Genomic DNA, 22608 nt, shown 5'->3' on the forward strand with positions numbered 1-22608 from the left:
AACATGACTGAATCAGCACTTCTATTCTTTTTCCTCTGACTCCCAGGATATGTATAACCATAATTATGTGTGTTGTGAAGTGAAATAACAAATGTCTCATTAAGACAAAAAAGAAAAAAAGAGAGACCAAATTTTTGCAGCAGTATTCAAAACAGCAACGACAATATATAACTAGTATGTACAAAACAACATGTGATGCAACAGAACTCTACTCACAATACAAGTGTAGGTATGGAGGGAACGTATAGGGCGAGGGAGGGCAGGCTTGCTGATAAGACATCTGTAGCAGTAACGAAAGGACAACAATAAAAAAGCTCAAAGGTTACGTTCAAACGTGATCAAGACCATGGACAAAAACAGTAACAATGCGCTTCTTTGTGAACATTCAAATGCTTTGGCTGACTTGGGAAGAATTCAGGTGCATGTACGTTTATATACACATCAGTATTGATTGGAACAGAAAATAATCCATTTAATGGCTTGTATGAGTCTAGCAGGGTATGCTTTCCTCTAGATACTTAACCTGAGTGATATGAAGACTTTTTTAATCAAATATTTTCCCTCTTAATTATTAAGCCTTTTTTTTTTTTTTTTTTTTTTTTTTTGAATACTCAAGCTTTCTGACCAGAGCTTCTCACGACGTCTTCCAGTCCTTCCAACCTGTCTGAAGGTCGGATGTCACTTGTTTTCAACCACAATGTTCAGTCAAAATCTGGTGATTTTCTGGAATCTAAATGTCTGAATATTTTTGAAATCTTAAATGTCTCTTTGGATCAGAATCGCAGATGAACTCAAGACATTCACTGTTCTTCAAACTACAAAATGTAAATGTCATAATAATAAACAAAATGTGTGAGAACATTGTCACCCAACTGATGCTCAGATTAAATGTCTTCTGGGTGATGCTTTTGTATTTACTCTGAACTGACAGTGCTTCATCAGTATTCAAATATAAAGTCTGGATGTACACATATTTCACACTCAATCTACACTTTATTAACTTTTGGGTCTTTGACATCTAATGCATAACAGCGTGCACATAATAACGACAAAATTCTAGGAATTCACGCTCCATGGATTCAGCCAAGGTACTGACTGGAAAAGTACATGTCACCATCACACAGACATGGATCATTACAGTTGTTTTTTTTTCTCCGCTGACTTAGCTATCTACTGACACTACAACCATTTAAATGACCTCTCTCCTGTACTTGGGTACTGAACAAAGATTAAACTTGTGACGGATTTATACAAAGAGGCATGCATGTGTACAACAGAACAGTTACACCAGCTTAAAAGTTTGCAATGATCTGCACAGCAGAGCAGTGAAACCAGCTTCTAAACTGGACATCATATTAAAAAAAAAAAAAAAAAAAAAGAAAAGAAAAAAAGAAAAGAGGTGTTCAGTACTGTAAATAATGTTCCAGAATATCAGGAATCAGTTCCACAAAGCAGCAACAGTGACCACCACAAGCACTATCTTTTTACAAGTTCAGGAAAAGAACACTTCACCCCCAAGAGACCAACAAAAAAAAAAAAAAAAAAATGTTATCAAAACATACTCAAAGTTAGTTTCCATGTGATGACTGCATTTTCCAAAAGAAACAAGACTGAACAAAGTAACCACAGGATTTTTTTTTTTTTTTTTTTTTTTTGGACAGTGATCTGGTGTTTGTACAAAACTGCATACTGTTCTGTCTCCATCCCATTTGTCCTTTTCCCATTTGCCACACACAGCACTGACCTTAACTCCTCATTCTTTTCTTGTATCAAGACATGTCTGAAAACAATATTTTGGAGAATAACTTTGATAGTAGGGTTGCCATTATATCTATATCTCATTAACAAATATTTCTTCCACTTCACCGGCATCTCAGCACAAATCATCATTCACAAACAGTGCACATCAAAACACCCAACACACATCAAAGACCATACCGTTTCAAAAGATGTCATTATACTATACATAGACGATTTACCATAAAACAAAATGATCCATCTTGATAACAATCCTTCCAAACTCTACAAAAACATGATGATGATGATGGACATATCTGAATGACCTGCAGTCTTGGGCTTATACTCCTCAGGTCTTAGGTTTGAATCCTGGTAGCGTCTTATAAAATTTTCAAATCCATCACATCAACAGATGTTCAAACCGGTCCTCTAGTGCATGAGCCCTTTTTGTGTGTGAGTGTGTGTGTGTGTGTGCATGTAGAGGAATAGATATGAACATTAAAGATCCTGTAATCCATGTCAAAACAAATATGATATGAAAACACAAACACGTCCAATGTGTATTAACCTTAAATGTCATCAGCAAACCAATATTTCTCATTCAAAAAAGAAAGAAAAGAAAGGAATGAACAAAAAGAAAAAAAAACATATTCCAGATAGAACAATTCAAACAATACAAATCATTAGATGTGAAACTAAGGCTATTTGTATCACAATGGCAGAAATTTCCTATAATTCACAGTTGTGTTTTTTGTTTGTTCGTTAATGTACTAGGATTCACAATTTTTGTGTGTAATATATATGTTTTTGCCTTGCCTCGAAATCACACCAGTTCTCTTTTTTTTTGCTTTCCAATCTACTATGAATAATGGGAAAATGAACACACATGTTTGCTTTCACCTGTATTTTGTAGCCTAGCCCCACCAACTTATCTACACGTTTACATGCTATTCCTGCTGGCACTCAACTTAAGCAGACAAAAAGTACAGAAAGCCAGTGATGATGACCATTAACATGAATCAATATTTTTTTCTTTTAAATCCGCAATATTAGCCAAGTGCACATGGCCTCAGAGTGGGTGCTGGACACTTTCAAAGTCAGTGGTTCGTTTCACACAGTAAAAAAAAGAAAGAAGAAAAAACCAATAACAAAGAAACAAACATAGAAACAAACACAATGAAAATGAACTGAAGCTTTTTTCTTTTCTTTAAACAATCTTAGAACGTAAAAATAGCAAGCAAGTGTGGAAGATATATTCATATTAAAGAAGATTCTGGAACCTCCAATTTTGAATACAAAAAGTGGCACTGTGATGATTTATTCTTATCAAAAACATAATTCTGAACCGAACAGGTCAAATTTTTAAAAATGTAAAAGACAAATACATGGACCATCAGAACCATACACACAGACACATACACACACACATATGATGTTCTAAATTTAACAAGTGAGAAGTCTATTGTAGTAAACAGCAAACAAAAACTCAACAACACACAAATACACACACTCTGTCTTTGAAAGGAAATTAAGAGAAAAAAGAACATGCACATACACTGACACACTAAAGACGATGCATTTCATATTGTGCATAATATAAAGTCGATACTTGCATGATTGGGACGAACTGAATGAAACACTTATGCATATTCAACCATGATCAGTGATCAATGTAACTTTACCAACCAACATGCACATACATCATATACATTTAAAAAAAAAAAAAAAAAAAAAAGTTCTCCCCCTTTGATTCTAGAAACAGCAATAGGTATTCGTTATAGTTTCAGTTTTAGTTTCAAGAATCAGTCAAAGTGTGCAGACTGATCCATATATGCTACACCACATCCACTTCAGAAGAAGAAAAAGAACAAAAAAAAAGGGGGGAGGGGGGGGCGGATATCTGACCTACACATAAACCCAAGACACTGTCAGGGCCCTCAGAGCCTACCATACGTATACATTAAACATCAACATAAAATAAGACAGGTTAAACAAAATAAAGAAATAAGTAAAATACATTAAAATAGGATAAATAAAAAAGAAAGACATATACGTGGAAGAAAAATGGGTAATGTTCAGTGAACTTGTGCATACCTACACATGCATACATATTCACACAAGCATGCACACACACACACACACATATACACACTGCACATACAATTTGCAGCTTCAACACACAATGCTCAATAATATTCTCTTGCTGAACATCATTCTCTCTCTCCCACACCTCATTCTGGAAACAGGTATGCTCAACTACATCCTCTTACTGAACATTTTCTCCCAAGCTTCTGACTCTATGAAAGGGCAATAAGTATGTTCAACAATCGTGCTTATCTGCCCTGCCATGACGCTTGTCACTTTCTGGTCAGCAGCTGCTGCAGAAAAGCGAAGAAAGAGCTGCTCTCAGTCTGGTCCTTTGGCAGTTTGGAGCGCAATGATCTCTGCAATGAAAAATTTTATCTTTAAATTTTTTTTTTATTTATTGTAAACAACCATGAGGAAACCAATAAATACAAATAAATAAATTGATGGAGTCTCCCGTCGGTCCGACGGATGAGTAGGCAGGCAGACTTATCTGTTGGTGTGTGTCCTCATATGGGAGACGAGGCTTATTCTGGATGCGCAGTACTTCCTACAGGCGTTGCAAGGGAAAATGTCTCCAGAAGTTGAGCCCTGCTTCCTTCGCTCACGCTTCTCCTTAATGGCCAGCGTTCTCTCCTGACCAGCACAGGTGACTTGTTTTTAGTAAGGAGGAGTTGTGCAGTCCCTTCCCCACTCTCTCACCTACCGACGTTCAGAGTTCCACAGTTGCAGATACTGCCACGTGTAGGACGGCCTCAGCAGGTGCAGGTTTTTCTTCGGAGTTCCGTCTCCTAGGAGGACTTCCAGCCATGGATAAGAGCTCCTCCTGCCCTTTGGTTATCCTCTTCCATCTTCACAGCCGTTGGGAAAGGTTTCCTACTCCGCCTGGTCCGTCGTTCATTAATAAATGAATAAATAGCAGTGGTTAAATGAAAGAAATATTAAAAAAAACCAAACAAACAAACAAAAAAACAACCAACCAACCAACCAATGGTTAAATGAAAAATCTTCTGTTTTTTGGGTGTTTTTTCTTCTTCTTCAAATCATGACAGATGAGCTGTTGACAAAGACTTGTTTTCATCCCTTTCTCAGTTGCTCAAGGAAAGTGCATTAAAAATTTCACTCTAATCATAGTGCTTGGAGTCTCATGACACATCAACCCTGTTCCTACACCTTGTAGGGACATCCATGGTCAAGAGTGATATTTTTGCCTGCATTTCTAAATTGTTATTTTGATGTCACCCTTTGTTTTGAAGTTATGGAAGATTTATCAGTGTGCAGGCAGTCCTTGCAGAGGAAAATGGCAAGGGAAACAACTCCCATTTCCAATGAAGAATCTGATCCAGAATGAACAAATAATAGCATCATACAATCAGTCTACAATTGTTTTTTCTCTCTTTTTTTTCATAGGAGTAAACAACACTAATCAAATAAAGAAAAAAATCTGGAAGATACGGGTTAGTCATCAAAGATCATAATGTGTTGCACACTGCCATGAGAGCATATGAATTCAATGACATGTGAACATACTGAGATAGCACATAAAAACACACACAAACACACATTTAACGACAAGGACAGATGAATACATATCAATATACATACAGATGTGAGCACGCACACGTTCTTATGAAGACAAATAAGCATACTGCAACACCATGAAGCAAACCATGTTTGTAAAAATTACCACATCACACCATCTCTCTCTCTCTGTGATAATGGTATCATTTGCAATCTGGCATTGTTTCTATATAGCGCTTTCATGGTCAGGGAAATGCTGTTGTCTTACTTTCTTAAATAATTAAGCTGTGAAAACAAGTGTATAGATGTGAACATTTACAGTGACATTTACACATTTTGCTATTTGTATTTCTATTTCTTTTTATCACAAAAGATTTCTCTGTGTGCAATTCGGGCTGCTCTCCCAAGGGAGAGCGCGTCGCTATACTACAGTGCCACCCATTTTTTTTTGTATTTTTTCTTGTGTGCAGTTTTATTTGTTTTTCCTATTGAAGTGGATTTTTTTACAGAATTTTGCCAGGAACAAACCTTCTGTTGCCGTGGGTTCTTTTACATGCGCTAAGTGCATGCTGCACACGGGACCTCGGTTTATCGTCTCATCTGAATGACTAGCGTCCAGACCACCACTCAAGGTCTAGTGGAGGGGGAGAAAATATCAGCGGCTGAGCCGTGATTCGAACCAGCGCGCTCAGATTCTCTCGCCTCCTTGACGGACGCGTTACCTCCAGGCCATCATTCCACTTATCTCCCATTGTTCATATGGGGCCGTGGCCTTATGGATAAATCACCTGAGTTTGAACCCCTCTCTCTCCCTCTCTCTGACAGACACACGCACAATCAATCTGCTACCCACCTTCATCTTTTCCAAATGTGACAGGTTATCCGACCACAGCTCTTTCCAGCGTATGCGTGTTGCGAAGCCACGGTAGAAGTCTGCAAGCTGATTCTGTACCAGAGCAAATACATGTGTACATACCAATCTGGAAAAGGACTGTTTAAAAAAAAAGGCAAACAGAAATGAAAGATCTGCCAAAAAATGTAAACTACTAGAAAAGACAAAAGTCAGTTTAGTTGCTTTTTTTAAATGGCTGAGACATTCTATCGTTTTGTTAATTGAAAACTTCATTTCAAACCATTATGCTGAATTTGTATATGTAAAAGCATTATTTAAAAATGGCCTTCTTAAGTGTGCATGCACATAGATGCACTTACAAAAACACACACACACACATACACAAACGCATCCAGTGTCACCCTGGGTATTCATGCTTTATACCCACCTTATGCAGCAGCTGCTTAATTAAGCTCTACTTCTTTTCCATATCACCCCCACCCCCTATTCTCTCTACATTCTTTAACCACAATCAATGCCTCTACCAGTTTTATCTTTACCTTTTGTTGCTGACAGTCAAGCTGACCACACAGGCCACATGAGGACTGACCTACCAGTTTTTGAACCTTCAGACAAAAGTTGCCTCAAAGTTAAGTTCAGCAACATTACCATTTCATGAAGCAGCTCTTCTGACAGGGAACTGCTCTGGTGCACAATGCATCTCACGTGCATGGGCATTCCGTAACCATTTGGGTTGTCCTGCAACAGTGTGTGTCATGATTATGTCCCAGAGGCACTCAGCTTGTTTTCTTTCTACACCAACATACAACATAGTACAAAGGACAAACTAAGTTTAGACAGCACAGACACATATATACATACAGAGAGAGAGAGAGAGAGGGAAAGAAAGAGAAAGAGAGATAGATCTATCTATCTACACATATATATAATATCAGATATATATATATATATATATACATATATATACAGAGAGATAGATCTCTCTCTCTCTCTCTCTCTCTATATATATATATATATATATGTATATATATTTACTCTCTCTCTCTCTCTCTCTCTGTATATATATATATATGCATGTCTGATGGTTACAAATAACTGCAAATACTGTTGGCAGAGTATGCTACTGGAAGTAAACAGTAAGCATGGAATTATTAACTCTCTCCATCAAAATATTCCTGATTGGGAGTGTATGATTTACTCCTGTTTTCAATCAGAGATCAGTTTTTCAGTTTCAGTTTCAGTAGCTCGAGGAGGTGTCACTGCGTTCGGACAAATCCATATACGCTACACCACATCTGCCAAGCAGATGCCTGACCAGCAGCATAACCCAACGCGCTTAGTCAGGCCTTGAGAAAAAAAAAGAGGAAATAAATAATAGATAAATACATAAAAAAGAACTACTACTACTACTACTAATATGTATAAGGCACAAAAACTTGATGAAGTCAACTATAAGTGTACAAAACAAAACGAAACAAAACAAAATAATAATAATCAAAAAAAAAATTATATATATATAATAATAATAATAATAATAAAAATAATAAAATAATAATAATAATAATCAGAGATCAGAGACTTAGAAGTGTTTGTAGCTGCAGCAAAAGCTTCCCCAAAACATCTGACATCAACACAGTCCCAGAATGCTGTCATTACCGGCACCACTGTTTTGGATGGGAGCAAGAGAAAAACACACATGCATATTTGCACACACACACACACACACACACGTGCGCTGCTACCCTGCATGTTCAATGCATCAAACACAGACATGCCTACTACATTGTGGAGTGATGGCCTAGAGGTAACGCGTCCCTGAATCACGGTTCAGCCGCCGATATTTTCTCCCCCTCCACTAGACCTTAAGTGGTGGTCTGGACGCTAGTCATTCGGATGAGACGATAAACTGAGGTCCCGTGTGCAGCATGCACTTAGCGCATGTAAAAGAACCCACGGCAACCAAAGTGTTGTTCCTGGCAAAATTCTGTAGAAAAATCCACATCGATAGGAAAAACAAATAAAACTGCATGCAGGAAAAAATACAAAAAAAATGGGTGGCGCTGTAGTGTAGCGACGCGCTCTCCCTGGGGAGAGCAGCCCGAATTTCACACAGAGAAATCTGTTGTGATAAAAAGAAATACAAATACAAATACGCCATGCATTGCAACTCACCTCAGGGGGTGGCATGACCCAGAACGCTTCGTAGGAAGATTCTGCCTTGTTGTTCCGACAATCATAGGGGGCTGCACATTACAAACTCTTTCACACTTATTATGTAGGCTGCACATTAATAATAATAATAATAATGGATACTTATATAGCACACTATCCAGAAATCTGCTCTAGGTGCTTTACAAAAACGCTTTTGTTAACATAAAACATTATATCTATGTATGTATACATACACACACCAAAATGTGACTACACACACACACACACACACACACGTACACACGTACACACACACACACACACTGCATACATACATTTTAACATTCATGTGTATCTAACAGCTACCCTAACACATACGCACACATAGGCAGGCACAAACTTACATTACAAACATATTTACTCTTATTTCTCTTTCAAAGTACATTTTCAGAGCCAGGTCAGTTATTTGCTTCTGCTTTGTTTTCTGGTTTGGTTTTTGTTGTTGCTTGTTTGCTGTTTTGTTGAAAATGATTAATGAAGATAAGTTTCAATAAAAGAACATACAGTTCCTGGACAAACAGCTGTTCAACCAAATCAATGGTTTTGCTGATAGATTTGTTGTGGTTGGTGTAAGCTGGGTATTTCTATGTTTCTATAACCCACTGAGCCCTGATTTGACTTACAGGATCTGTGATGTGTGCTCTTGATTTTCTGCATGCACATAGTGATATACACATGAAGGAGACTCAGGACCTAGCAGGACTGCATGTAAGTTGACCAGGGAGACTGGAAAATTTCTTTCTCCCACCAGGTATGCCAAAACTGGGCATCAGGACAAATTCAGGACACTCAGGTGAGAATCCAGCGGTACTGCTGTTGCACCCGTTATGTGTGTGTGTGTGTGTGTGTGTGTGTGTGTGAGAGAGAGAGAGAGAGTGTGTGTGTGGGAGGGGGGAGGTGCGGAAGGGGGGGGGGGTATGTTTGCGTGTGTATGTGCGTTAGTACGTAGTATGTGTATGTATAATTATGTGCAAGTGTATCTGTGTATGTGACTGTCTTCATGTTTGTGTCAGTGACTGTCTGTGGGCGCATGCGTATCTCTGTACGAAAGTGACTCAAGTGCATCTAAGTGCATATCCCTATGCCTGCATATACATGAAAATGTGTGAGTGGGACATAATAGTCAATATCACATTCACACTGATCAGTGCATGTCAATGCGAACAGCCACTCAGAAGCACTGAAGAACCGCTCAGGGCTTACACAGGATGAGGCCGACGCACGGCAGGTAGATGCCTCCCGGGCCCTTCATGCTGACCTGGTGGTGCATCTGGCAGTCGATGTCCCGCAGACTGGGGTCGGGCTGACACAGTGGGTGGCTGTGGTACCACCCCACCACACTGCACCCCTGCCTCTCCATGCTCTGTCGGATCTGTGCAATGCGGGGGCCATCGTTGAACACAGCACTATGTTCACTTGTATGGATGGATCCACAGGTTGGGATTTGCACATGCATGATGTTTTTACACCCACTCTTGACTCACTTAAGGAAACCGTTCACCATTTTCTTGCAGAGGAAGGTGTGTGGGTGCACGGGTGGGGGTGGGGTTATGTTGGCTGTTTCCCATTTTCATAACATCAACCCGAGTGATGGTTTTGTTTCCAATTTCCTTAACCATTACCCAATGAATGCTTGCATGGAATATGGGGTACCTCAAGCTGTACACCCACCAGGGGCCGCAGTCAGGATCTGACCTCACAACCCACCGTTTCAAAGTCAAATGCTCTAACCACTAGGTTACCAAGTACATTCTAAGCAGAAAATAAGAAGAGCAGGCTTTAATGACGAAATCCACCTCTATGAAAGTGAAGTAAGAAGCTCAGCACTACATCACCAAAGAATGACTGGATCATAATAAAGTCAATAATTAATATAAATTGATGTTGGAAGATGAGCAATGATCAAAAGAAAGGAAAACGGCATGTTTTAAGCCAGAAAAATGACAACAAAAATGATTTTAAAATCTACCAATCAGTCAGTAATAAAACTAATCTGATCTCCCAGCAATCAGTATACCACTTGTAGATTTGGGTAACATTAAGCTATAATATAGTGAAACTTAAGATACAGTGTGTTACAAAATTTAACAGTTAAAAAAAAGTCCATCAATCTTTTGAAAAAAACACAGAAAAAACCTGAGAAAGCAGTGCAGAAATCTACACAACAGTTAATACAAACATTGAGGAAATGTCTGTTCACATAAGTCATTTTACTTCAACACTGCTAAATTTTGTACACGTAAGTAAATGCACTCTAGTACACACACACACACACACACAGTGACAACACATATGGAATAGTTTGCTCTATTACCTTTCTCCATTTACCATCAAATCAGATTACTTACTTCTTCTTCGACAATGGCAGCTTTGTCCTTGTCACTCAGGAGACACTTACACGGGAAAGCCTGGCTGATGCGCACATCTGCAAAAACAGCAGATGGATCAACCTGACGTATTTCTCCCACCATCTGCAAGTGATCAGGTTAGACTATAAAGCATAGTCCCAAGTGCAGCATGTACTTAGCACATGTAAAATAAACCATGGCAACAAAAAGGGATGTCCCTGGAAAAACTCTGAAGAAAAATCCACTCTAATACACATGTGTGTGTGTGCGCATGACTAAAGGCTCACTGAAAGACAGGAAACAAACGATGAGCGAGTAAAGGTACCTGTCAGTCAGCTCTACCCAGGCAGGTAAATGACTGTGTTTGTGACGGGCACAATAGCCAAGTGGTTAAAGCGTTGGACTTTCAATCTGAGGGTCCCGGGTTCGAATCACGGTGATGGCGCCTGGTGGGTAAAGGGTGGAGAATTTTACGATTTCCTAGGTGAACATAATGTGCAGACCTGCTAGTGCCTGAACCCCCTTCGTGTGTAAACGCATGCAGAAGATCAAATACGCACGTTAAAGATCCTGTAATCCATGTCAGCGCTCGGTGGTTTATGGAAACAAGAACATACCCAGCATGCACACCCCCGAAAGCGGAGTATGGCTGCCTACATGGCAGGTAAAAATGGTCATGCACGTAAAAGCCCACTTGTGTACATGCAAGTGAACGTGGGACTTGCAACCCACGAACGAAGAAGAAGAAGAAGAAGAAGAAGAAGAAGACTGTATTTGTAAAGCGCTTAGAGTTAGGTATCTAACTTTAGATAATAACTGATTACATTCATTTAAAATCTGTTCATATCTGAAGGATATGTTATCTTCAATTTTTACACCTATAAAAGACATTTTGAGTTTTCTCACAAGAACAAAAAGTGATACCATAATCTCTGACAATGTGTGTGCGTGTATGTGTGCGTATGTGTGTGTGTGTGTGTGTGTGTGTGTGTGACTCTGTGTGTGTGACTCTGTGTGTGTATGTGTGACTCTGTGTGTGTGTGACTCTATGTGTGTGTGTGTGTGTGTGTGTGACTCTGTGTGTGTGACTCTGTGTGTGTATGTGTGTGTGTATGCGTGTGTGCGAGTGTGCATGCCTGTGTGTGTGCCTGTGTGCATGCATGCATGAGAGAGATAGGGGAGGGGTATGTGGGTCAGATGTGTGAGTAGCGAGTGTTGTTCCACCATTTCAAAATTTCAAAATAGCATTTCAGGGGAGTTATTTTTTTCTTTGACAATTCAATACTCCAGTATCCTATTCACTCAAAAAAATGTATTGTTAAACATGCTTTGAGTTGTAGGGTAAGCAAAGCACATGTGCCAGTTCTGCTTGTTTACATGATCAAAGCGAAAGAGACAAAGAGAGAGAGACAGAGAAAAGACAAGCCCCACAAGGCACCACAGACCACAGTGCAATGGGCACAGGGGACTGGCACTCACTGTGTGTCTCAGGACACCAAGTACCTCCAAGGTATCCCACCACTTCTGACGTAGTCAGGTGGCAATGGAAATCCTGCACACGTTATCCAAACCCAAATAATTTTTTTTTTTAATCTAGAAAAAAAAAAAAATCAACTTTATTTATGATTTCCTACTTTTCATTGCTACTAACACACACATGACACATATCATCAACATGAGGAGTTCCGTGTCATACTCCTGTTACATTAAATATACTTAACATGCCAAACTCTGTCTAATGCATCAATTTGACACATTGCAGTGTATGAAACCAAAATGAGGAGTTTGTGTTATACTCCATGTTTGGTTAAATATACTGACCGTGTCTAACTGATACATCACAGTCTGACATAATACAGTATATGACATGAAAAACATCACTGATCCACAATGATAAAGACAGATTTATTCAGCTATAAAATGCGCTTAAAGACGATAAGTTTAGGTGTTATATAAATACACATCTTCTTTATCATTATCCCTCTTACCTTATTTTTAATATCATTATTGTTGCGTTACCAAATGGTCGCACAATCAAATCAAGAAGACTACTACCGTTTATATGTCTCCAAGGAGAATCTTCCCTGCATCTTCTGTCTGATTATTCCTGCAACTACCTTGTCACATATCATGTGTTCCTCCACTGTTCCAAAATAGCATGTTTCGCCAATTGACTCAGACCTGTGACATAAACATCCACACTTTCTCCTTCTTCTTGGCACCTTTTGTTGAAGAGAGAAATTTCAAAAATTTCATTTGACTTTCTCACACAGAACTGTTCATATTTCCTGAGGATAATCTCAATGTCCTTTTTATATTCAGTTGGTTTAGACAGACAGACAGACAGACATACATACATACACACATACATACATACATACAAACACACACTGCACAGACAACAAAACATAGGGTTATTACATTGACTCACTCTGTTCTCACATGTGAGCCAATAAACTCAAAGTGTTCAGACAGAGAATAAACTGGAAACAAAAAATTCACAGAAAAAAAAATTTCATAAAACTATTACAGACGCCAACCATTCTACAAAAACATGTAATGAAGGACACACACACGAACACAGAGAGAATTTACGCAACAATAATAAAACCAGCAGTAACCGTTTTGCCAGTCGTTACAACTCACAGTCAACATAAGAAGACTGCATGGCACAGTGCTATTAATGGATTCAGAAGCAGTCCTAAGCCACCAGAACCTCTGGAACATGGAATTATACAGACAGGCTCATAAAGTGAGAAGAAAATTTAAATAAGGAAATAAACAAACGAAACAGGTAGTGTAAGTTCGAGATATATAAGACTGTCCCAGTCAGTGTAGCCACAATCAGTGGTTGAAGACTCACCATAAGCATGAGGGCATTGGTAGACACTGTCACACTGAAGGGCTGGCTTCTGGACATGTTCTCAAAGTGTTCACACTTCACAAATGTTCCAGGGTCCCTAAATAGTCACAGGGGGGAAAAAAAACGTCATTCATTTCATTTCTGCGCACTTGGAAGACCTGCATGTGTTTTGGATCTCCACTTTTCTGCTGCTGTTCTGAAGAATTCTCACTTTTTTTGTTTTTTGTAACATTCCACTACAAAAAAACAACAACACAATAACAAAACACACACACATAAAATCTTCAGGAGCAAGTGATTGCTGGGTAAAAATGAAAAACAACAACCAACAATAACAGCAGCAGAGACCATAGCATTTTGTCATCATGGATGCCCTGAGAAAGTTCTCCATAGGGAACATTGGGAACATGTTTACAGGTATTCTAAAAAAAAAAATAATAAAAAAAAGGCAGTAGTATTTGTATTGTTTTACAGGTTTTAGAAAAAGAAAGCAGTTGCATTTGTACTGTTTTATCATAAAATTATGCAAATGATTGATTCTAACTTTATCACAAATTATGCAAATGACTGATTCTAACTTCAAAATCTTCCATTGTCCCAATTCCAATAAAGAACAATCCCCTAGCATCATTCTTCCTGATTTCCAATTCATCATTGACATATGAACATTAGTTATGAACTATAAACAAGAACATTAGTTATGAACTATAAACACCATTTCATCAAGTAAAATTCAACCTTCATGTCAAACTGAGGTGCCTTTCTTACAGTTACATGCTAATTTCATTTGGTATTGTTCTTGCAAGAAGCTGTGTTTCTTTCCTCCACCTTGCAGCAAGAGTGGCAAGGTTCTCGCTGGTCAAGGCCAGGTAGCCTTTAAAGCAATTTTGCCATGACAAAAGGATAACACCTTCTTCCCGCCTCACATTCGTTTCTTTGCACATGTACTTCTCGCCCGCTAGCATGCTTGTAAATAAGAAACAGGTCTCTAAATCACTTGCTCCTTTTACTGTGCTCACTGCAGCAAACTGTACCTGGCATCAGTGCGAGGTCCCAGGGAGGCGTACTTGACAGAAATGCGCTGACTGGGCAGGCCACAGGACACGGCACTCCTGACCGGCACCTTGCTGCTCTCCTCTGTCAGGGTGCTGTCAGTGCTGCCGGGGGCCATGATCAGGTTGAGAGCTGTCAGCACAGTGGATCATTGGAACGGTCAGGTGGTGCTGCACACCTGGTGACACTGAGGTCGTGTCTGATGATTTTTATGCATCTTCTAACAGTTTTATATACTGTGTTTGTGTTTAAATTGTTCACAAGGATTTGTCCACTGTTCAAAAATGATGTACAATATTCTTAAATATGTCAGTGTAATATTTTTTTGTGATTTCTTTGAATGCTTAAACATGTTGTGCATGTCTTGTCTTTGTATTGTGAACTGCATGACCACAGAGCAGTTTCTCTTGAGAGATATTAAAGTTGACTAGAGCTTACATGTCAATGGTTTAGCAACAATAATAAAGAGCACCTGAAGCTTTCAAACTGAGAATTGACATCACTGCAGAATCCATCGGACATGAAAACACAAGCAGACACAGAGAGTAACCTTTGGAGCGTAATAGTGCATTAGAATCAACTGATAATGTTTCTTTTTTTTAAATTTTTTTTTTTAAGTTGTTGTTTTTCTTCTCAACAACTAAATATGTAGAGATCCTCTCTTTATGAAAGCATCTTTAAGAAACATAAAAAAAAAGATTACAGTATCACAGCACCCTAACTCCTACATATCTAAATAGAACTATAGAACAAGAAATAACCAATTTCATTTGATAAATCTGACTGGTGTGAAAAGGAAATTTTTTTTCCCTAAAATTACGTTTATCTAACTAAAAGAGGAAGCTAGTCAGGGATACAGACGGGAGGTAACCTTTTTCCGGGAGGTTATCGGCCATAGCTACTTTCGTTTTCTCTGCGTAGGTGGATAGTAGTTTGCACAGGACAGGAATCGGACTCCCAGCTGGAGTCTGCACTAGTGGGTCACGGTAAAGTATGTGTAGTGAAACAGAGTGTGAAAAGGAATCTGGATTTCTAATCTGGTAAACACAGAAAGAGACAAGAGATTTTGTTGCATTCAGTTCAGCAGGGCTGGATTGCATGACTGATCTCAGCAGTGCAAAGTTAGCTTAGCAGTAAGACTATGGAAATAGCACACTGAACATGTGCTCTTGCAATAAACTCTCACACATATTTGATGAATATACTGTCAAAGACAGTCATTATCCATACTCCTGCCGTACCAGTTTGCGCTCACACTACATGTGCACTAAGACAGACAGAAAGAATTCAGATATGAGCAAAGCACACTTTTACCTTCTTCCTGAAAATTGTGCGGGATCATCTCAGAAGAGGGCCTGGAGAAAAAACAACAATGAATACTCCGGTAAAAAGGTTACAAAAATATAGATGCCTGATCAGAATGCTGGTGCTAGACACAAGACCCACTAAATCCTGACATGCGTTATAGTATCTTGTCATGTTTGTGTTATATATTCTGCATACATAAAAACCAAAAAAAAAGTCCACTCTTTACTGTTTTCATACCATGTGCATCCAGGAATCAAAGCTAGGTTCTTTTCAAAAAGAAAAAATTCAGTGCTTTCACTACTGCATTTGTCTAATATATATTTAATTTAACTCACTCTGCTCTATGCCCCGCATTACCTTGGCCCCATTGTGTACATTTTCTGTTATTCTTGAGCACTCTTCAGACATCAAATCCAAATTCATGAAAGAGTTTTCTGACTTTCAACTAAATATAAATGATTGGGGAGGGGACATGACTCTTGATAAGCTTCTGTTGAGTTTCGGCACAGTTTGAGCGTTAATTTTTATTAGCCATTTTTTGTCTTTTTGCAAATTTTGTTTGGGATAATAGCTAGAAAAGCCCAAGTATTCCACTACTTGGCAAGCATTTGCATTTGTATTTGTATTTCTTTTTATCACAGCAGATTTCTCTGTGTGAAATTCAGGCTGCTCTCCCTAGGGAGAGCGCGTCGCTATACTACAGCGCCACTTTTTTTTTTGTATTTTTTCCTGCATGCAGTTTTATTTGTTTTTCCTATCGAAGTGGATTTTTCTACAGAATTTTGCCAGGAACAACCCTTTTGTTGCTGTGGGTTCTTTTACATGTGCTAAGTGCATGCTGCACACGGGACCTCGGTTTATCCGAATGACTAGTAGTAGTATCCAGACCACCACTCAAGGTCTAGTGGAGGGGAGAAAATATCGGCGGCTGAGCCGTGATTCGAACCAGTGCGCTCAGATTCTCTTGCTTCCTAGGCGGACGCGTTACCTCTAGGCCATCACTCCACTATCAAACAAACTTTTCCGAGATGTACTTGGTGTTTTTGATCCTGACAATGATATCTACAAGAATTGTAAACATTGACAAATGAGACAAAATCTAATGATATATGCGAACTGACATTCATTTTCTTTTTGTTGTAAAATCATCTAGAAATATGTGCAAAAACCTCCCAGTACTTAACCCTTTCACCACCAAGCTCGCATTTATGCACAGGCATGGTAGAGGACCCATGTCACTGAAAGGTGACCATTCATTGGTCTGTTATCCATGAACCTACTGCTTTTAATGTTTGGTGGTAGGATAGGTCATATTTTCTATACATCGCAGGGGGAATCCCCAGCTATTCTTAGCCACTGTCTTTTCTGTGTTTATACCAAAAGGGAATTTTGTACTCTAAATTGACTGGCGGTGAAAGGGTTAAAGGGTTAAGACAGCAGTTTAGTGCATATTGCAATGGCAGCTGCCCTTACAGAAAAGACGTGATGAATACCTGAATGATATTGTCCCAGCACCGTTGGCAACAGGAGACAGCAAAGGTGCTGCAGCAGTTGATGATGGTGGTGATGCAACAGTTGTCACTCTTGATGTTGCTGATGACGCTGTCAATGTTGTCACTGACACTGTTGTTGGCATGGCTGCTGCTGTTACCGTTGTGACAGCTGCTGTTGCCATCATTATTGTTTCCTGCACTCTTGTGTCCACTGCCTCTGTGGTGGAGGGAGGATCCCCTTTCAGCTCTCCGTTTTCTTGGTTGAGTGGCATCGTTGCTATTGCCTGAACGCTGTGTGGTGTTACTGCTGTTGCCTGAATGTTGTGTGGTGTTGCCTGAATGTTGTGTGGTGTTGCCTGAATGTTGAGTGGCATCGTTGCTGTTGCCTGAACTTTGTGTGGTGTTACTGCTGTTGCCTGAATGTTGTGTGGTGTTGCCTGAATGTTGTGTGGCATTGTTGCTGGTGCTTGAACGTTGTGTGGTGTTACTGCTGTTGCCTGAAGGTTGTGCAATGTCGTCGCTATAGCCTGAATGCTGTGTGGTGTTAGTGCTGTTGCCTGAATGTTGTGTGGTGTTAGTGCTGTTGCCTGAATGTTGTGTGGTGTTAGTGCTGTTGCCTGAATGTTGTGTGGTGTTAGTGCTGTTGCCTGAATGTTGTGTGACGTTAGTGCTGTTGCCTGAACGTTGTGTGGCGTTAGTGCTGTTGCCTGAATGTTGTGTGGCGTTAGTGCTGTTGCCTGAACGTTGTGTGGCGTTAGTGCTGTTGCCTGAACGTTAAGTGGCATCGTTGCTGTTGCCTGAACTGAGCCATTGTGCGTCTCTGCTGCCAAAGCTGCCTGATGTGGTGACTGTGGAATCAAATCACATCAATTTTTAAGACCAGTGTGTGATTTATATTTACTGTATAAATCCATTCACATTCAATCTTTCCCCCCAGAATTTTTAATGGATCTACCACAGCTTCCACTCACATCAGGTGTTTCTGATTCCACATCATCATATGAAGATGTTTATGCCTTCTTCAAGCACCAACCATGTTTCTGCATTGTCAACAAATCATGCAGATTACACTGGAAGAGGGAATAACCTGGCTCAACTCTAAGCATTATCCTTTCTGTTGAAGAAATATACCATACATGGACTTCAATTTAGGTCTTCATGTATAGTGCTTGTCATGAACCACATACTGACATTTTTGTTGATTATCAGCAACAATTAATACTATTTGAAGCCAAGCCGACAATATCAAGAGAGAAATGATCAAGCCTCAACTATTATCAAAAACAAGATTCAGTTCAAGATAAATCAACTGGCTTAAACAAAAACAAACAAACAAAAAACAACAAAAAACAACAAAAAAACAGAAATAAGACTCAGGAAAGCCATTTCTACTTCTAGGGAAAAAGACTGGTATTAGAAGCCTGCTTTGGAAAGCAATATCAATAACCATGTTTCAGTTTCAAGGAGACAAAGTTCTATGGATTGATCCATTTAAGAACACTACAACACAACTGCTTAAAAAGATCATTTTTTTAGAAAATGTGGGTGGGGGAGTAGACCCTGCTGACCTAAGTAAAAACCCAGCATGCAGGTTAGGTCTGGAGAACCTACAAAATGTTACATAGGAAAAAAGTGGAAAAAAAACAACAACAAACAAACAACAACAAAACATGTTGCATCATCAGCTAGTGACCCAGTTGTTTCATCGGCTTACTGTGCTGCGGAAAGGACTGCCAGGGTGATGTCTGCGTGACCAGATGGATTTCCATGTGTCCAGCTTGCGTCCCTTGTATTTCACCTGCCGGTCATCAACACCACTGAGTTAGAGAATGAAAAGTACCGTGTGAAGAAAAGTTTGTCGCTTTCACATACACACACCATACATATAGTGTGTGTATACACAGACACACTCACAATCAAAGACATCATGTACACTCACAAACACACACTCACAGACACACACACACAGACACAAACACACACAAACGATTATGACAGGTAAAACGTATGTGCAAAGTGACAGTGATACTGATTACCTTACAACTACAAGTTCAAAGCACATATTAAAATCAAACAGACTGACAAAAGACTCCTAGGTACAGAGGGGATGGAGAAACACCAGTGGGGGGGTGGACAGATGAAACAGGATAAGAGAGAGAGAGTGAGAGAGAGAGAAAGAGACACAGAGAGAGAGGCAGAGAGAGAGAGAGAGAGAGGAAGACAGAAAAAGGCTGACAGAAAAAGAGACAGGGACAGAGACAAAGAAAGGAAGACTGATTTAGAAGGCAAAAGAATAAAACTGATCATGAGAGCCCAACAAACACACAAACAAATAAAGGTGAAGCTAGAAAGGAAAATAACAAGTGAGACTGAAAAAGACAGGACCTCCAAGTCAAAGCAAACAAGCAACCTTACCACACATCACATACAATCAACCCATGATACCGCTTTTAGCAACCTAAATTCATTAACTTGAAGTATTCAGTCAAGACAAACAGCTAGAAATAAAGTGACTGACGTCATACTATTTTCTTTTTGATCTGTCTTCTTGTGTGTTTAGTTTTGCGAAGTGACAATGAGATAACGCTGATGCCGACTCACCGACGCCCACCCACACCCTGAGCGTTTGATGGGGTTAACAAGTCGCTTACAGTGCGTGGCCCAGGCACTGGGCGTACAAAACTCTTCTTCAGCTCCGTGCCACTTGATCTTCCCATTTGGCAACAAGTCAGCTTCAAACCGCTGCCCCTGAAAGAAACAAGAAACAAAAACGCAGGCAGTTGCAAAAGGAATGCTGATCCTGGAGAAAGTAAGGAGTATTGTTTATTTGTTTATTGTGTGTGTGTGTGTGAAAACTGTTCTGTATCTAGTTAAAACTCACAAATGCATACTTGTTCATGCACACACACACACACACACACACACACACACACACACACACCACACACACATCACAGCCTCTTGTCACCTCCTTTCAGTCTAGAAGAACTGGATGTAAAATATCATGTGTATACAAAAGGGGAGGGCAGAGGAACTTTCTTCACACACATACCCTGTAGTCAATGGACAGAAGATTTTCACCAGAGTGGATGATCCCCTCATCCATCAGGTCAGACAGTGTGACCCCTCGACCTGTCAGAGCCTGCTTGGCCTTCTGTAGCTCTGTGTCTTCCTCCGAATCATTATAATCCTCTTCCTCCTCCACCGCATCCCCTTCCTCCATGGCTTGGTTCTCCTCTGATGCTATGTAATCATACCAATATCCGTTAACAACATGGTGTTAAAAAAAAAAAGTATAAAAATATCAAGAGATCCTGAACTGGATAAAAGCACACTGATTACTCCAGTCTTTCACCCCATGCATTTAAAGTCTGTGAGTGGGGGACCATGTGTGTGCCTCTCTCTGTCTCTCTTTATTGTTGATATTATTATGTTCTTTTATCTGGTATCATTGTAACACCATGAGAACAGGAACAAGTTTTGATGGGCAACATGAAAGCTCAATTATTTCATAGTGACAACTCAGACCTTAAAACTGTATGATACAAAAAGGTCAGGTTTGTAGTAATTAAAAAATATGTGTAAAAAAAAAAAAAAGAAAGAAAGAAAGAGAGAAAAGACAAGAAAAAAAAGAAAAGAAAAGAATACATTGTGGTATTTTTTGACTGTGCCTGTCTCCGGAATTTCAGTTAACAGTCAACCTGGGATTAAAAACCTGTATTGTATTTTTCTTGCTCTCAAGTTTCATTCCTTCATAGCCCATGACAAATACTGTTTCAACAATGTTGGGCTTCATCTTGATCTTCAATTTTTATTGTAAATTTTCTATTGTTTTTAGGATTTGAACTGCCAGACACAAACAGGCAGTAAGAGCCATTCATCTTAAAAGCGGTATTATTCACCATCTTGTCTGGCAAGCATGAAAACTGTGATGGTTCAAACAGCTTTGTTTCCTCTTCCATGCAGAAGTTAGTTTTACTGAGAAATTCAGTCACACTTCTTCCTACAGATATCAGCTGTACTCACTGTTTATCTTTAATAACCAAAAACTAACTCAAAGGGGAAAATAATTCAGTCATGGAGAAAATTCATAAGAAAATAGTAATTTTGTTAGTTTCATAGTATCATTTTTCATGTATTTTAAGTTTTTTAAACAAAAAACTGTGTGTATCTCATTCACTTTCAGTCTTTGATGATGATCAATCTAAAAACTGCTTAATTTGGGTTAATTGACATGACTTTTTCTTGGGAAATGGATTATGGAGACATAGGATGCATTGCCACTGACAGCAAACTTTGTATTCACCCTTGTGACAATGTGGGCAGTTGGCAAGGTGAATACTGTGAAACGTGTCCTGTGAAGGCCAGTGCTTGCAGCAATGCCTTAATCAACAATGCACTTTTGCTTTCAATTGATGGTATGCAAATTATTGAATATATGCTGACATGTTTATCTTTGATGGTATATAAAATATATGCTGGCACCTTGATTTATCTTTGATGGGATGTAAAGTATATGCTAGCACCACTATCTTTTTTCAGACTGGCCAAGTGATGCTTTCTGGTCCCAGTTTGACATTGGATTACTGAGTCAAGAATGATTATTTTCATATCTTTACAATTTATCTGTTTTCAGACTTATCTCTTCCCCTACAGAGTGCGAGAGAGAGGGGTGGAGGGGGAGAGGGAGGGAGAGAGGGAGAGGGAGGGAGGGAGGAGGGAGAGAGAGGGAAGGAAGAAAAGTAGATAGTCCATTAATAACGATTATTCTGTTGTCCAGTAAGCTGATTGCATACTTTTATAGCTTAAAAACCATACTGAATATTCAACTTAAAATCGAAACTTGAACAAAACGTATCCAAAGCAAAAGTCTGCGAAGTCGGGATGTCTTTTACGGTTTTATGTCGATTTTACTGAATGACTTTCAACTTCATGTTTGAATACTGATGCTCATTATTAATCTATCAATGTGGGCCGCACAATGGGCGGAAATAAATGCACAAATATTCAAAGACTGGTAAAGTGCACACCAACCCATGCCAGCAGAAGTTTAAAAGTTGACCAAATTTACAGCGTTCTCCTTTGTTTACATGTGCTTCCTGTGACCTTTCACCTTTGTTGGTTCTCGCCTCTGAA

At 39.3% G+C, this 22608-nt stretch overlaps 1 protein-coding gene across 1 annotated transcript; it reads right to left on the reverse strand.

Annotated features, from left to right (window-relative positions):
* Positions 1–3955: 3955 nt before the first annotated feature.
* On the reverse strand, positions 3956–22543 carry LOC143291444 (MPN domain-containing protein-like). Its single transcript, XM_076601312.1, has 15 exons — positions 22507–22543; positions 20525–20715; positions 20074–20220; positions 19187–19270; positions 17473–18320; positions 15986–16026; positions 14653–14803; positions 13619–13715; positions 12235–12307; positions 10756–10832; positions 9611–9779; positions 8369–8439; positions 6845–6934; positions 6197–6289; positions 3956–4181 (listed from the first exon to the last, which is right to left on the reverse strand). Exons 1-15 carry the CDS (start codon positions 22508–22510, stop codon positions 4095–4097), a joined length of 2223 nt encoding a protein of 740 aa, XP_076457427.1. The 5' UTR covers positions 22511–22543; the 3' UTR covers positions 3956–4094.
* Positions 22544–22608: the final 65 nt, after the last annotated feature.

The sequence above is a fragment of the Babylonia areolata genome, chromosome 1 (assembly GCF_041734735.1).
Source record: "Babylonia areolata isolate BAREFJ2019XMU chromosome 1, ASM4173473v1, whole genome shotgun sequence".
Lineage (NCBI taxonomy): Eukaryota > Metazoa > Mollusca > Gastropoda > Neogastropoda > Buccinidae > Babylonia > Babylonia areolata.

Bases quoted from the DNA above. Each gene is read 5' to 3' on its own strand.
- LOC143291444 (XM_076601312.1), bottom strand. The intron at 16,027-17,472 runs GTATTCATCACG...TTTTTTCTCCAG, and splicing joins GCTGGGACAATATCATTCAG to GCCCTCTTCTGAGATGATCC. The intron at 4,182-6,196 runs GTGGGTAGCAGA...TTTTCATTGCAG, and splicing joins CACATTTGGAAAAGATGAAG to AGATCATTGCGCTCCAAACT.